Here is a 16,616-nt window from a genome sequence, read left to right as displayed (position 1 = left end):
TGTAACAGTGGTTGTTTCACCTTCAGCCCTGTTGTGTGTTATGTGAATTTCAAATAATTAATCCTCCTACTTTGCTGAAAATTGTTCGGATGCTTTGCCTGCCCTTGCAGCTCTCTGCTGTGTACATGTTGGTGTGAGACCTTAATATCTGAGAAGATGACCTCAACGAAATGATAACTGACAAGTTACAACTCACAAATGCAGTTCCTTATGTTAACATTTGTAGTGTGCGTGCGGGTATTGTGAGATCAAAACGAAATATGAAGAGCCAAGATTGTTGATACGCGAATAAACAGTATAAGGCTATTAATCTGGAATATTTACAACTGACTGGAGCCTGAAATTCAAAAAATTACACAGATAGTCCAACATAAAAGTTAAAGCTATAAGTAAACAAGATGTATTGCTGCTTATTTAATTGATTTCGCGTTTCTAGATTTATGAAAGAGTGTCAAAGGTGGCTGCACTGGAAAAAGTGTCATCCAGAAATGTTCACATATGACAATCCTTTTCCTCTCAAATAGCCTAAATCAGTCATGCAATAGTGGAAATATAATTCTTTACCTGTAGGCTCACTGAAAATATATGTGAAGCTACTTTATTAATGTGGTTTATGTTAATTTAAAACTAAAGTAGTTTGGTCTCATTCATAAAAAAACGATTTCAAGCCCATACCACCAAATAAGAGCAGTCAGTCCATCGATTCTTCTGTGCTTGATTCTGTTGTCTCGGCTCGATCGATGCTCTCTGGTTTGACGAGTAGAGTCTTATGAGCAGTGCATGGTTTAGTTGTGGAGCTCCGCAACGATTTAAAGGTGAGGAGCGGGATTTTCATTTCAAAGCAACTTCTCAGTTTGTTTGCTATATTTTGTCTTTCATGTAACGTTTACTGCCTGCAATGTGATACGTGTTTACTGTCGAGTAGCTAGAAGACTTCAGTCAAAACGAGAACTGCCAAACGTTAGTCGAGTTAGCACAGTTAGCCTGCTAGCTAGTCCGCACAAAAAACACGTTTGTTTTAAATGTACCTTCTTTATATTCACAGCATATGCGACAACAGTGACGTTACAGCTGTTATTGTGTTTCTAAAAACACAGTTACTTCCCTACATGCAGTTTATAAGATAAGCTACTTGTTGTCTTAGCTAGCTCTACAGACAGACCTCTTTCTAGATATCTGTTCAAAGTATCAACAATAATAAAACACATTGTGTATGAGATATGTTAAATTGTTATGGTAGTTCACGTCTATGCTCTTGGTTTAATTGTGTAACAAGTTCAGAGAGATAGCTGCTCAGTAATCCTACTCTTGTGTCTGTGTGTGTGTGTGTGTCTGTGTGTGTGTGTGTGTGTGTGTATATATGTGTGTGTGTGTGTGTGTATATATATATATATATATGTGTGTGTGTGTATTGCCAGCTGACAGACAGCCAGCATGGGCCGGCGCTCCTCTGACAGTGAAGATGATGGTCGGAGCAGGAGGAAGAGAAAACAGCGTCGCCGTTCATCCTCCTCTTCCTCTTCTTCATCCTCATCCTCCGGCAGCAGGGTGACTAGCAGCCGGAGTCGCAGATCCAGTCGACGGAGCCGATCTCGCTCCAGAGACAGAGACAGGGACAGGAGGTGAGGGTGCACAGCAAGCTTGTCTTTCCTAAATAGAGGTAGCAGGGATGAACCCTGAGTAGGTGACTGTCCTGTTTAAGAGTCCTAGAGAAAGACAGACTGTGTTTCATCTCCTGGAGCACTGCCTTCTTGTGGAGGAAAGACTTGTAGCTTATAAAGTGTCACCATACTATGTTTCCCAACAGCCCTGCTCCTGCGTTAAATCGCTAATTTTCTCTGTCGTTCTTGTTTTCTAGTGTTTTTACAGCTGGTTACATGGTTAGTTATGGCTCCCTTGTCCATTTAGTTCAGTAACCCTTTTTTAGTAGTCTGATAAACTTTTATCTAAGTCAGTTATCAGCATTTTACTGGCTGTTTCAGTTTAGGCTTATACATGATCTCAGTAACTTTGTAATTTTAATCTTATACTTTTATATTCTGTTGTTGGGGAGACTTTATAACATCTGTCCACAGACTACAGATGAAAAACAGCTTCTTAGCTAACTCTGGCACATTTACAGCAATGTTTAGCCAATAAATAAATAGGCCAATATACACATTAAAGTATCAGTATAGATCTAACAACTTTACTGCCAGTATTTTTCTGATATGCCTCTCTCACAGAGGTCATTTTGATGTGTCATAGGAAAAGCACAGATGTTACTATTGACATTCACAATAGCCCTGTTGTACTCAAGTGCCCCAATAAGTCATGACAATGTGACAGTGAACCATCATGAACAATCCCTAGACCCTGAAACTGAAGCAGGGAATATGGATTCAAGCCATTGTTTGTTTTTATTATTTACACCTGTGCTTTTCCTTCTGTGAGATGTCAAAGTATCCTCTATGAAGTGGCATTTATGTCATCATTTTTGGCATTTGCATTATACAGAACTTAATACAGAGAAAAAAATGGGTATTGTTTTTTTACTTTAGCTCCATTTGGGCAAAGGAGAGATGCCATTACTTAGTAATAACTGAGACGGCCCTGAGTAGTTTGGATTATCTATAGTTCAGTGTTGTTGAAAACTTATTGAATTCAAGAAAAGTTTGTTTGGTTGACATATAAACATTCTTTGAAACAAATTTTGCATTCTGATTTTAAGTTGTTTACATTTCAGTTTTGATTATGTAGCCCAGGTAAGATTGTTGTTTTACCTCCCGTTTTTAGTTATTATCCATATAGAACAGTGAGCAGTGAAGGACCCCTGTCAGATTACAGTGAATACTGAATAAGGAGTCTGCTCAGTGGACCCAGTTTATTTTGATATTTAATAGTGACATTATGATTAAGCCTCCACGATTTTAGTCGGTCACATGATCTCTACAAAAAGAACGTGTATTGGCACTATAAGCCTAGAGGTCATTTTAGAGATGAAACATCTAGAACTCTACATGCAAAGTGAGACAGTTGGCACTGTATATATGTTAGTTTCTTATATCTCGAATAGTTAGACATTTTGGATAGATGAGGCTCATTTAGATGCCTGGTTTTGTGTCCATTCTTTCAGAAAATAAATAAAATGGAAAAGCTTGGCATAGCTTAGACATAAAATGTTGCAAGCTCATACTACTTTTATAAGCTTCTTCTTATGTATCACATATCACAGAATCACACGTTAGTATCTAGCAGTTGCTGAGGAAGGGGGAGGCTCAGAAATAATCAGACATCTTTACAAGTGGCTAGTGGCTGGACCTGGCCTCCTCCATCCACCATCAATCCATCTACAGCTGCCACTGGCTGTGTGTGGCTGTTCAGACAAGGCCAGTTGATGGTAATTATTTATGAGACTTGGTCAAGGTCCATTACTGCTGATGGGAAGTCATTGTCTGTCTGTACAGGGTGGGGCTGGGTGGGCAGTGTAAACCCTGGGACCACAGTCCCTCATCTATTAGCCATACGTTATGATCAATTAACCAAGACCTTGTGTGTGTGTGTGTGTGTGTGTGTGTGTGTGTGTGTGTGTGTGTGTGTGTGTGTGTGTGTGTGTGTGTGTGTGTGTGTGTCTGGGTCTGGGTCTGGGTCTGGGTCTGGGTCTGTGTGTGCATGCGTGCGCGTGTTGTGATGTGTTGTGTGTGTGTTTGAAACTCACCCCTTTAATAGGCTCATATGAAATAGGACACTGTAGGATTTTCAACCTGCATAAGTACAAAGGGTGTAAAGAGACCTCATGTGGAAAAACAGAAGAGTACTTATGCTCTTGGCTGGTGACATCATGACCACATAATTAGTGTGTGTGCGCAAAGAGAGTAATAGAGTGCATGGACATGCGCGTGAGATATTAAGTGGGTGCAAAACAGAGAAAAAGTGTGTGTGTGAGTGAACAAGAAACATGAATTCCAACTTTCTAGGTGTATTCACGTGAAAGGCTTCTGTGTTAACCAGCTTGCACTCACATGTGTTTGAGCCATTATGTTTTATTACATTACATTTAAAAAACCGTCAGCTCACTACTGTGTGTTTCCTCTGTGAAATGTATGAAGTGGTTCTACAAGGGCTGTGGAAGTTATTTCATAAGGCCTCGCTCATGGGATCCAGCCTTTGGAATACTAATGGATCTTTGCTGTGTTACTCTAAGTGGTACAAATATGGTTTGATAGTTCAGCCTCTGTGTTATTTGTATTGCTTTCCTTTTTCTTCTCCTCTCCTCTATCTTGCAGTGTTCCCACAGGACCAAGTGTGTTTTTTTTGTATGTGTGTGTGTGCTAAAAAGATTTGGGTATTTTTGGCTTTGGTGAAACAAAAGAAGAGATTTTAAATAATGAATATTGCTCAAACTGTTTGAATAGAGGAGGGGGTTTTTTTGCATTTACATTCACCCCTATAAATACCTCCTGCTTCATGATATCAATAGAAACACGGTGTGAGCGGTGTTTGGAAAATAGACGCTACACACACACTGCTGTAGCCACATTAAAGAGCAGCAGAGCACCAAAGGGCCCCTGTGGAGGAACTGTAGGGCAGCCTGCGTGGCTCTGCTGCTCAGGGCCGTAGACGAACTTGTTCACTAATGCAAAGTAGCCATCAGTGCTGTTGATAATAGATGAGGTTATTAGGGACATTAGGACATGTTTGCTCTTGAAATGACCAACAAAACAAATTAGGAATGCAGAATGCAGAATGTATTTTCAGATGATGATGTCTGACCTGCTGTAAACTGGTGGAAGAACAGAGAATAATAGAAAATGGTTTGTCATGGCAGGGTGGATCATAACAGTGAACTGAGGAGGGTTTGTTTTATGGATAGGAACCTAAGATAAACTATACAATGAAGCTGAATGACCATAGTAAAATTATAATTACTAATAACAAATGTATATACAAATGTATATTCTCGGTGATTGGCAATCATTTCTTTTCATTAACCACGCTGGGCTTTGAGAACCTATTTACATGTTTCACTATTTTTGACTTGCCAATACCAGATAATGATTAATCATATAAGCAAGAAGCCTGCTGCATGATTGATGATTTGTTTTAAGAGTTATGCCAATAATACAATTACATTTATACATTTCTGTCTGTGTGTTCCAGGAGAAGACGACGTTCCAGCAGCAGTTCGTCCCGCAGTTCATCTCGCAGGAGGAGGAGTCGCAGTGCAGCAAGAGACAAAGGGAGGAGCCACCGCTCATACAGGTCACGCAGCCGAGACAGGAGGTAACACTGTTACACATACATACTGCACATATTCACAACTCACCGTTTACTCAAATTTGACTTTTCTTGTTGTATAGCGTTTGGACCAGCCACCAACACAAATCATTTGTTAGATACGGATTATTCAAACCACTTCAGTTTTGATTTGCTTTTTGTTCTGGTTGGTATTAACACTTTTTACAACACTTAGTTGGTTTGGTATTGTAATTTTACTGACATAGTTTGGCTTAGATTAATCTTGGGAAAACCAAAATCTTTAATTGAATTTCATCATTTCATCTACAATAATAGCATATAATGATGATGATAGTAATAATAATGCTTCCTGAATAAATATCTATTTAACAACATTTTTAAGAAAACGTTCCATTTATTCTGAGACGAAGTATATAATGCATAAAGAAAAGGAATGATGAGTAATGGCTTCATCATTTAGGAGTGACAAAAAATTCAACTTGAAACACTCATTGGGTGTTTTTATTACAAATCAGTATGTGGAATGCCATTGCAGACTTTTCTTATTAAAGAAGCAATCAGAATTTTGGAAGTTTACTGTGGAATAAACAATCACATCATTTTGTATTTATGTCTTATGTCATCAGATGTGGCCACATGGAAACTTGCATCTTAGATCTGGATTAACACTTTGCCTATGCATGTACTCATGTATCTACTATCTGTCTTACTGTGTGAGTATTAATGAAACAGAGACCCGCAGAGACAGCAGGTCATATGCAACACCAGTCCAATCTCTTCTGGCAGCAGCTCTCCTTTCACTCATTAATGCAATTAAAACATCATTACCCATACATACTGTGTTGAATTATGATTATTATCGCTGTAGTTGACTCGTTTTTTTTTTTTTTTCTTTGTCTTTTTAGCAAGGGACTAACTTATTCATGCAAGACTAATGTGTACACACCTGCACCACACTTCTCACACACACCCATGCACACACACAGCCATAGTCAATCGTGCATCCCTTTCAGAAACATAAAGGCAAAGTCTCTGTGTGTGGTGGTCCATGTCATTAGCATAGCTAATCTGGTGCTAATGAACCAGTAAACTGTGCTGTTTTTAAATCCCTCACACACACATGGACACGCAGACACATAGAAACGTGCACGGACGCACAATTGAAGAAAAGGTTGTCATAATATATGCGTGAGCAAGGCCCTTTGTTTACTTGTGTATGGCTGCGGGGGAGAGCAGAGATCATTTTAATCACAAAGAAAAAGGAGTTTTAATATCTTCATTACAGAGGTGACAGGATGAAGAGACGATGCAACGGAGATGTTTTGACACAAGTGTGGTTGATGGTTCCATGAAAAGACACCACACTTCAACTACTACAATCTGGTGTTCACAGAACATTTTGTGGCTTCAGAACAAGCAACAAATTTCAGTGTTGCACTGAAACAATTTATTGAGAGAAATTGGCCCAACAGTTTTCACACGTTCTCTCTCTACTCTCTGCGGTACAGTGGCAGTCACTCACAGCGGCAGTGGTGATTAAAACATCAGTCGAAAATGGCATTACTGGTGTGGGTGCGAGATGAAAGGTGGCGGGGATTTGGGAGATTTAGAACTACAGTCGATGACATCGGTGTTTACAAACAATGCACTGTGATTAGGAGGGTTGCGTTGTGTAATCGGCTTAGCGGTAAGCGAGGAGCAGGTGGGTTGGGCTGGCGTTGGTGGTGGAGGGTTTGTGTGGGTGCGTGGTGGGGTGTTACGAGGTGGAGGCGGTGTTGGAGGTGGGGATGTGTGAAATGATGACATTGATGATAAATTTATGCCGTTATGTGATGGCAGCTGCAATTTGTGTCTGCAAAACTTTGTCAGTGGCGACCACATGTGCACTCCTGTTTCAGCCTTAGAACAATCCAGTGGAAATTTTGTGGTGTCATCTAATAAATGGAGCTAGAGCTGAAACGATTGGTCAATTAATGGATTAGAAAAATAATGTGCAACAATTTTAATATTTGATGAATAATTTCAGTCAATTCTTTAGTAAAAATGCAAAACGTTTTACTTGTTCCGGCTTCTCAAATGTGAAGATTTGCAGCTTTTACTAAATTTCTTTGGGTCTCATGATCTTGTTTGGACCAAACACGGTATTTGAAGACATCAACTCTGGAAATTGGGATTTTTTCTCACAATTTTGTGATATTTTATAGACCAAATGATTAATTTATTTATAAAGAAAATAATTGACAGATTTGTTGATAATAAACATAATTGCTAGTTGACGCACCAAATTGGACTAATTAAGAGAACTCATGAGACTATCCTGCATTCAGTATTATTATTAGTATTAGTGTTTTCTGCAGCACTAGGAGCAATTTTAGTCTTATAATCTTGCACTGTACAATTCAGTGGTGGGACACTGCATATTCTACACCCGCTGGAGTTGTGGAATGAAAGTAGGTTGGTGTGTACTGCACACAGATGCCCTGACTGCCATTAGTCAGTGGTGTGTGTGTGTGTGTGTGTGTGTGTGTGTGTGTGTGTGTGTGTGTGTGTGTGTGTGTGTGTGCGTGCGTGCGTGCGTGTGTGTGGATGAGGTTGCCTGAGCTGGCTGAGAGGCTGGCTGATGGATCAGAGGAGGATTGAGTGGACAGGACCTCATGATTGATACGCAGATAGGATATGAGGTGCTGCCTGCCACCCCCACCCCGGCCACACCAACCCGGCACCACCTTCAGAATAAGAAAGAGGGAAGAGAGACCGAGTGCACCGACCACAGAGAAGAAAGAGAGAGGGGACGAGAAGTTAGAAGAGAATGGAAAAGTCTGGAGAGAATAAGTTGAGTCAGTGCAGGAGAGAGAGTGGAGAAGATCCTAAAGGAAGAAAATGAACAGGAAAGACAAAAGGGAGCGTCAGTACAGAGAACAGGCTTGAGAGAGGGATAATATTCAGAAGAAATGAGAATAATAACGTCTGCATCAGAATATTGCAGGGGAGAAGATTAGGACCATAGTGGGGCTGTCGTGGGTTGAAGGGGGGGAATATTATTACCTTCTTTTCAGTCTCTCATGTATAAATAAAAAATAAAGAGATACATGAAATAAGAATAATGCTCTATCATGTGTTTACCATCTATCGTTGCTTCCTCCCTCTCTCCTCTCTTTCTCCTTTTTTTCCTGGCCTCAATCAGAGGAGGGCCAGGTCCCCCAGAGGCAGTCAATCTTGCCCTGAAATGTAAAACAGACAAGAGGAGCAGATTACCTATTTGCCATTAATGTTTATTCTCTTTGATGTGAGCAGGCATATCAGGCTGTGTGTGTATGTGTGTGTGCGTGTGCGCATGTGAGCCTGCCTGCCTGCACACCAGCAACCGAGCATGTGTGAGGTTGATTGAGCGTATGCATGTATGTGCAAATTTGCGTGAATGCATGTTCATGGAGGGTGTGTGTGTGTGTGTGTGTGTGTGTGTGTGTGTGTGTGTGTGTGTGTGTGTGTGTGTGTGTGTGTGTGTGTGTGTGTGTGTGTGTGTGTGTGTGTGTGTGTGTGTGTGTGTGTGTGTGTGTCACGGCCTAGTCCACTGGGGGAGAGGTGAGTGGAGCATGGTGGCAGCAGCTTACAGTGATCTGATGTGTACCCAGTCCAACAAAGACGACATGGCCTCTCATCACAGTCGGATCACAGGCACGTCTTTAGGTGAGCTCGGCGGTGCGGTGTAGTGCTGGGCTTTTATTGGCGGCCACAGCAGGGGTTAAATGTGTGTGGCTCAGTCAGTCATTCTGTCAGTCCTTCATTGACTTTACAGTTAGCTTTTGAGGCACCGTTGGAAGACACGGAGGACTAGCAAGTGTGACAATTCCACCACTTGACCTGTCAAAGAGAAGCTGAGGATTTTCGTTTATTGTTAGGTATTCATACATGCATGCACACATAAGTGAGCATATACTTCAGGATACACACGAACGCTTACATTTTCCTCATTAATATTTCAGGGATGTGTTGAGTTAGCAGGGCAGAGTGCTAGCGTCAGGGTTTAGCCCTGTTAACACAGGAGCGGCTTCATCACTGGGATGCTGTCATGACTCTAAGGAGAGTGAGACCTCTAATTATCTGTCTTTCACCCCAGAGGAGATAGATAGCAAGCTAAACACACCACCCAACATGCTAGGATAGCCGACCAGAGTCTGGATTGTCTCAGCCACCCTGGAGCCACAGAGGCCTGGATGAGTCCAGAACTGGTGCTTAGTTAGAGCTAGAGGGGAAAGGACTGTGGGTGGTACATGGTTTTAACCTAGACAGTCAATATAAAAAAAAAAAAAAATGTGGTTATGGTCAAGTACAAGCTGAAATTGCCACATTTCTTTGTGTAGTCAGTTTTTATTCATAAGGACTCATTGCAACGGATGGTTTTTATGAATAGGTTACCAGATGTACCTGGTTGTTGTTGGGGTGTTTGAACTTGTGGCCGGGGCTCCTGCTTTAAAGGATTAGATTTACATTTTAGGGCAGTCTTTTGCTGGCCAGGAAATGGTTTACCACATACCGTCCCATAACACTGCAACTTATTGTTTTTACTTATGTGCTTTTTTTCACAGATTAAACATGTGAGATACAATGTTTTAATTAGTGAACTGCCGGTGCCAGGCTAGCCGTTTCCTCTCTGTTTCCAGTCTTTATGCTAAATTAAGCTATTTGGCTGCAGGCGGTAGCTTCATATTTACTATACAGACATCAGAGTGGTATCACTCTTTTCTACTAGTCATTATCAGGAAAGAACTAAGTGTATTTCCCAAAATGTCAAACTATACCTTTAAGGGTGACATGAAACATAGGATGTAATAATAATGATAATGAGACACTTTAGTGATCCCCTTTAGGGACATTCTCCTGACTCCTTCAGAGAGGTCAGAGGTCAGGGTTGAGTAAAGATCAGGGCCCAGAGCACCCAGTTTCAGTGCTTGGTCAGGGATATTTAAGCAGGTACAATGCCTTGTACATCAGTAGTTGACCTAGAGTCTTCTGGCTGTGAGACAGTCCTCTAACCACTTTGCCACCCTGCCATGTCTTTCTGGCTGCTAGACCCGAGTAATCTGGATGTTATACTTCCACAACATGAGCTCTGCTTTCTGGACTGGAGATCACAGAAGGACTGCAACCGTGTCTGTCTGTCTGTGTGTGTGTGTCTGTGTGTGTGTGTGTGTGGAGGATTGAGCAATGGCCTGGTATTTATTTCACACAGCAATTTTCCCCCGTATGAGATGAGGTGTCGTACATCTGCTAGATAGCTTTTCCTGCCTAGCACTGACACGGAGCGCGCGCAAGGTCATCCAGGCAGCTTGGGAACGGGGAGGGCTGAGGTGAGGAACTGTAGGGAGGAGAGGAAAGGTTTTAGAGGGGGAGGGAAGGAAGGTGGGGTAGTTGAGTGCAAGAAGACAGAGTTGGGGTGAGGAAAATCAGAAAGTTTATTGTGGGTGAGCAGTGTGGCCGCACAGCTTTTCACTGCACCTGGATTAGCAATTCCCCTGTCAGGTGGCAGGGTGGGAAACATATATTAATTCACAAAGTTTAGAGTATGTGTGTGTGTGATGTAGCAGGTGGTTTAGGGTGTCGCTGGCTTCATAAGGGAAACAGCCCTGAGTGTGTTTTGAGGACATGACACGTGGAATCTGGTGTTCTCAACAGAGTGGTGAGATGTTGCCATGATGAGGGAACCATAAGGCACGAATTGTTGTGCTGATGGATAGAAAATAAGATGAAGAAGAATGTGAACAACCCCTAAATCATCCTTCTTCTTGAGGTAGCAGTATCTCACTTAGTATTATTACAGTTATGCATTTAAGAGCGGGCTCCTGGCTGCTTTTCATGTATCTGTCAGTTATTCCATGGCCTCTACACATCTTTTCTTCTCTCCCTTTCCACAGGATGACATCAAGCTCTTTCTTCCTTCTTCCCCTATTACCGGACTTGCTAAGTGTTGATTTAAACTGAAAGATGACCTGGTTTAGTTTGGCTGCGTCTTCTCTACTCCATAAAAATCAACATGCTTCCAGTCGCGAGATCTGAACGTGTTTGTTGTTGTTGTTTCTCTCTTTTCCCCCCTCTCTCCCTCTCACTCTCTGTCTCTCTCTCTGTCTTACTCTCTTTCTCTGTGTTGTCTTTTTTATTTATCTGCTGTAAAGGCCAGTCAAGCGCTGCTCGGCTTTGTTGTCAGAAACCTTTATTTACCAAAGGGAGGAATAAGTGACTGACACAGACAGCCTCTTTCATCCCCGCCTCGCCGCAAGCAGTGTTCCCCTCTAACGCCAGAGGAACCCCCCCCCCCCCCACCCCTCACTTCTGCCAAGCTGGCCTCCCCCCACAACCCCACTCCACTGCACCCCTCCATCCTGCAGGCTCACAACACACTAGTCCACTCCCCTGGGTAGCAACCTAGCTGTAGAGTCTGCACTGAGTAACACACACACACCCAATACACACATGCAGAATTCTCCTCACAAAAGGCATCGCACCAGTCCTCTCACATAGACGATCAAATGAGGGAGTAAGTCCGATGGTCCCAAACAAAGACTAGTTTAACATCAAAGAGTTGTCCCTTTTCTCTTTTTATCCATCTGTTAAACAAACTGGGAGTAATGACACATAAAGCCTGTTATGTTACAACACTGGCTTGAAAGGCAGTTTTTGTATTTTTAATTTTGTGTGAAGGAGGAATCTTTCGGGCATCAGTCATCAGTCAGTGGTGACAAGTCACTGATTTGTGTTAAAATCACAAAGTGAATGTGAAAAGACCATTCATACTCAAGAGGTTGAGATGAGATTAAACGTATCATCCTCATTAATATGGTTGTAAAGTGAGGTAATATTGTACTTACTATAATTCTCAAATTTTGTAATTAAGCTGAATTTGATAATATATGGAAAGCATTATTACTATACCAATTACAATAACAGTACTATTACAAAGAGGATTTTCACTGAAGGTGTACGAAGTCGGTCTCACTGCTGTATAATTTGTCTGGTTAGCCTACCTAGCAGGTTGTTGAATGCATATGCTGTAGCCCCTTATCACGATGAATATGTGAAGAATTTTCAGTGTCTGGTAACAAGTAACAGCTTTTCTTAACAAGTCATTTGATTTTTGTTATTTTCTCTTGTTCACATTTTTGAATGTGGAGGTGGGAAGATAAATACAGTTTTCTATGAAAAGGTCCTTAAACTGTGGTGCTATTAGTATCTGATATGTTTGTAAAATAGACAATTTAGAAGAAAGTTTCTTTAAAGTTTTTTTTTTTTTTTTTTTAAATCTTTTCTTTCTTTTTCTGTTCTTCATAATATCTTTTGTCTAACTGCTATTTAAACTAATTTACTTGATACAGTTGCGTAGAAGTAGCATTTAATATACTCATTCATCAAAAAGTGTTACAGGACAAAGGTCATAATTACAAATAAATGTCACAGATAGTATAATGATAATTTCTTTCAGATGCAATGAACATAATTCTTATCCAGAGCTCCAGGGAATTTCAGGATGCATGATTCAGGTTTTTCTCAAAACTGTAAATAAAATTATAAATCCTTATTAGAGGATAAATACATCAAGTTTATATAGGTTTTGGAATATAACAAAAGTTCACCCAAAAAAAAAAAAATCATAAATGTTTTGAAGTTTAAAGCTCTGATCATTGGGAGTGCTGACTAATTTTCCTTTTTGAAAGCTGTGTGAATAAACGCAAACATTTGTGATTAATTTAAGTATCATAGAAACCAGATGACTTACTTTATATCGGTTTACCAAAGACAAAATTTGGCTGTTTGATGACTGAAACCCAATACAAATGTGACACTCCCACTTTTATTTCTTTGGTAGAGAAACACTTGCACTGTTTTGCAAATAAAACCTCTGTAATGCCAAAGACTAATGTCATGTAATCAGCCCTCATTGTGTTCACTTTATGACAGAGAAAAGCATCATCCGTCTGGCCAGACCAAGAGAAAGAGGGAGACAGAAACGCTTTTAGCTCTGGCATAGGAAAATGAACACCAAATGTATCTCTCTCTCTCTCTCTTTCCTTCCTGCCTTCTCTCTGTCTCTCTTTCCTATTTAAGCTTCTTGAAGTTCTTCCAAATTGGGTTTTAAATGCCAATTAGGAGGTTGAATGTAGTAAAATAAAAGCAAATGCAGGCAGGATGGCCTCACCTTCTGGCTGGTTAGGCTTCAGAGAGAGCCGAGCCGGACCTTTGGCTCCCAGCGAGGCTTTGAGAGAAATATCCTGCCTAATGAACACATTAATTATAACCATAACTATTTATAAGATGATAATTAGAAACGAAGGGAGGTAAACTGGGCTTTTCCTGCAATTAATGGAGGATTAATTACGGGAGCTAATGAAGTGGATTTTTGAAACGCGTGGAGGTGAAGTACAGAGATGTGCAGCCCGCTTTGTGATCACTGGCATAATTATTTTCTCCAGCGCCAAAGCGTTTGAGGCCCTGGTCCTCGCCGGCTCAGGCCGGCTAATAAGCATCATTGCATCGTTATATATGCACTTAAAAAGACTTGCCACTGAAATGACTGTCTAATTATTTCTAATTGGCAGGCCCTGTGTGTTGTCATTGAGCTGTTTGGAGCCGCAGCGGAGCCCTGGGTCTAATAACGCTCTGGGCGGAGAAGCACGGGGAGAGAGAGAGATAGAGAGACGGTGACACATAGAGAGAGAGCGAGAGTAAAGAGGAGGGGGCTCTACCAGTTGCCTGCTGCTTATAGCCGGACCTGCACATTGTCCCCCTGTGCCACTGGCCCAGCAGGACAGCAGGTCCGAGAATAACGCCAGGTGCACTCAGAGGTCACCTTGCCAAGTAGCCGATTAGCAAAGTTTTATTTTATCTGTGCTTATTTTCCCCCTTTAATTAACAGCTTCTGCTCTTAATTTATGCACAGATAAACGCCACCGTCTGTCCACATTTCTTCTTTTCACTCTTAAACATACTACACACACACACTCACACACTCACACACACACACACACACACACAGAGGGAGGGAGGGAGGGAAGTATGTGTATGTGCTGTGTGTGATTCAGTGGCCAGGTTTTGAGCCAGTCCATAGAGACCCGTGCTAAGAGAGCATGCATGGACAAACCTCAGTCAGCCACGTTTACCTTGTACTCTAGTTATGCCCTAGCTCAAACCATATGGATACCATCATTCTCTGGGACTCAGTGGAGGACTCGTGTGTAGACATATATAGTTTGTCTTTACCGTAGTCACTGTAATATTCAGAAGTAGTGTTGATTTTTTTTTTTTTTTAGCACACATATATCATCATGTTTTTTAGTAAAAGCAAATATGTGCATGTTTACAGTAGATTTACATTTTCATTACATTATCTGAGGCATTGATCTCCATGTCCATGTTTGAGTGTGTGTGTGTTAGAGAGTGTTTGAATGATGGGCTAGGATTATGTGTGTGAGCACCTCACTTAACTCGTCCTAAGCAGAGCCATGTGCGTTGTCCTGCCAAAAAAAAACCCCTCTGTCATTCCTCCTCTACCCCCCCGGACAACTTGAGAGCAAATTGCCAGCTAATGGAACCACTGCCTGCACTTGTCAGTTCACTTTGGACAAGCAAAGGAACCACACAAACACACACCCTGACGCACACTCACACAAGCATGTGGTTTCACTCACACGTTTAGTAATTTATTTGTGGAAAAAGAAGAGAAAAATGAGAGCGAGGGAGAATGGCAGAGAAATGAAACAAGGATCATGTGCGTCTTGACTGAAACCTTGACAGTCTTTTTGAAAGTAATGAAACACTTTCTCAGCATGCGCATTAGGTTTTCTATTTGAAATTTGTCTTCCTTTTTCACTCTGTCTATCCATTTGGGTTTTGGCAGAGTCGCGGACATGAGGAGGAAGTGGAGAGAGATGGATCGCCCAAAGGATACGTGGCCAACTGTCGTATGATTGGCTGAACAAAGAGCAGATCACTTCTGTGACTGGTTGAACAGAGAACTCGGTGTTGTGATTTTGGCTTCAAATCAAAGCAGGAAAAATGTAATTATTTTAAATGCAGTCAACAATTTTGTTGGGAGTGGAAGTTTGCCAGATTTCTATGTAAACTCAGTGGGATATTGATGCTCAGTAAAAATGAGATAACAGAGTGTGCTCTCTGTCTCTCATGCGCTACTGCAGATGTGTAATGAATGACATTTATACCATCACTGTAACGTGGCATCATTTGGATCCAGCCTCCAACAGTATACAGCAAATCAGTCTTTTGACTCTTTCATTTGAATGTTACTATCTTTAGACATTTTAGTAAAGATTGAAAATGACATAAAACAGAAAAATGTCAAGATATAAGACAGACGTAGACGTAGGAAAAATTAAAAAAAAATTACAAATTACAAATTAAAACAAAAGACCATGGCTACATCGCCATTTCACTCACTACAGAGCTTTAGAAAGGAATTTGGAATATTGTCCCACTTTCTCTGAGAATGGATCTCTGTGTTGTCTGTATAGTTCTGTACCATCTACAACAGTGATTCTCTCCAGTCACACGGGTCTGTGTCTCTACACAGAAATCACCCTGTCCACTACCTGCGATTAGTTAAAAAAAAAAAAAACAATATAACATTTTCCTTCTGTATAGGCTCCTTCTCGTTCTGTGCGTGGACATGTAGACTACGAGAAGTGACATGTATTGGAGGGGAGAGCCTTTTTTTTTTCCAGAGGGTGGAGTGTTTTCTTTTTCTGTTCATTTCTTGATCTCTCTCTCTGTGTTCATCTGTCTCTCTCTCCTCGTCCTTGTTCATTCTTGACAGCGGTTCATAAAAGAAAAAAAAAAGATTTTTAGAAACTTCTTTATGAGACAAGTCTCTCCTCTGTCATAAGACAACTTTATGTTATTCCACTGAAGAGGGGAAACTAATAGTGCTATGTTTTTTACAGGGCGCTATTCCAGTTGTGTCTTGGGTGTTTAATTAAGTGTAGTTTCCCTTTAGTAGTGGAATGTGTGTCTGCTTTTTGTCGGCCCGTTCCTCGGTGCCTTTTACAGTCCACCCACATGGTTTGTCTCAGCGTTTATGATTTTTCTTATACCGGAGTTGTGAGGTTCCTAAATCACTTAAGCACACAGGGCCGAGCAGTCCACATTTAAACAATAAAAGGCTGTTATGCTAAGGGCCCTCAGATCTCCTACCACTTCATAAATACATGCGTATAAAAGGCAGAAAAATACATCTTCCCTGACCAGAGAGAGAGGGAGAGCGAGCGTCTGAGAGCACACCTGCTAATTGGAGCCAGCTTGATGTGAAGCACGGCTGTCTGCTCTGTCTTCCCAATCGTTTTTTTTTCTTTTCTTTTTCATTCTCTCCCCTTTTT

General features: G+C 41.2%; 1 protein-coding gene across 1 annotated transcript in view; it reads left to right on the top strand.

Annotated features, from left to right (window-relative positions):
• Nucleotides 1-748: 748 nt before the first annotated feature.
• The window catches only part of rsrc1 (arginine/serine-rich coiled-coil 1), a 116,831-nt gene continuing 100,963 nt past the window's right edge, over nt 749-16,616 (top strand). The window contains exons 1-3 of the mRNA XM_056374343.1: nt 749-815; nt 1,419-1,622; nt 5,140-5,262. Coding sequence (XP_056230318.1) covers nt 1,435-1,622; nt 5,140-5,262 — 311 coding nt within the window. The 5' untranslated portion in view covers nt 749-815; nt 1,419-1,434. The remainder of the gene's footprint in view (nt 816-1,418; nt 1,623-5,139; nt 5,263-16,616) is intronic.

Source organism: Seriola aureovittata, chromosome 4 (assembly GCF_021018895.1).
Source record: "Seriola aureovittata isolate HTS-2021-v1 ecotype China chromosome 4, ASM2101889v1, whole genome shotgun sequence".
Classification (NCBI taxonomy): Eukaryota; Metazoa; Chordata; class Actinopteri; order Carangiformes; family Carangidae; genus Seriola; species Seriola aureovittata.
This window is presented reverse-complemented; position numbering and strand designations above follow the sequence as displayed.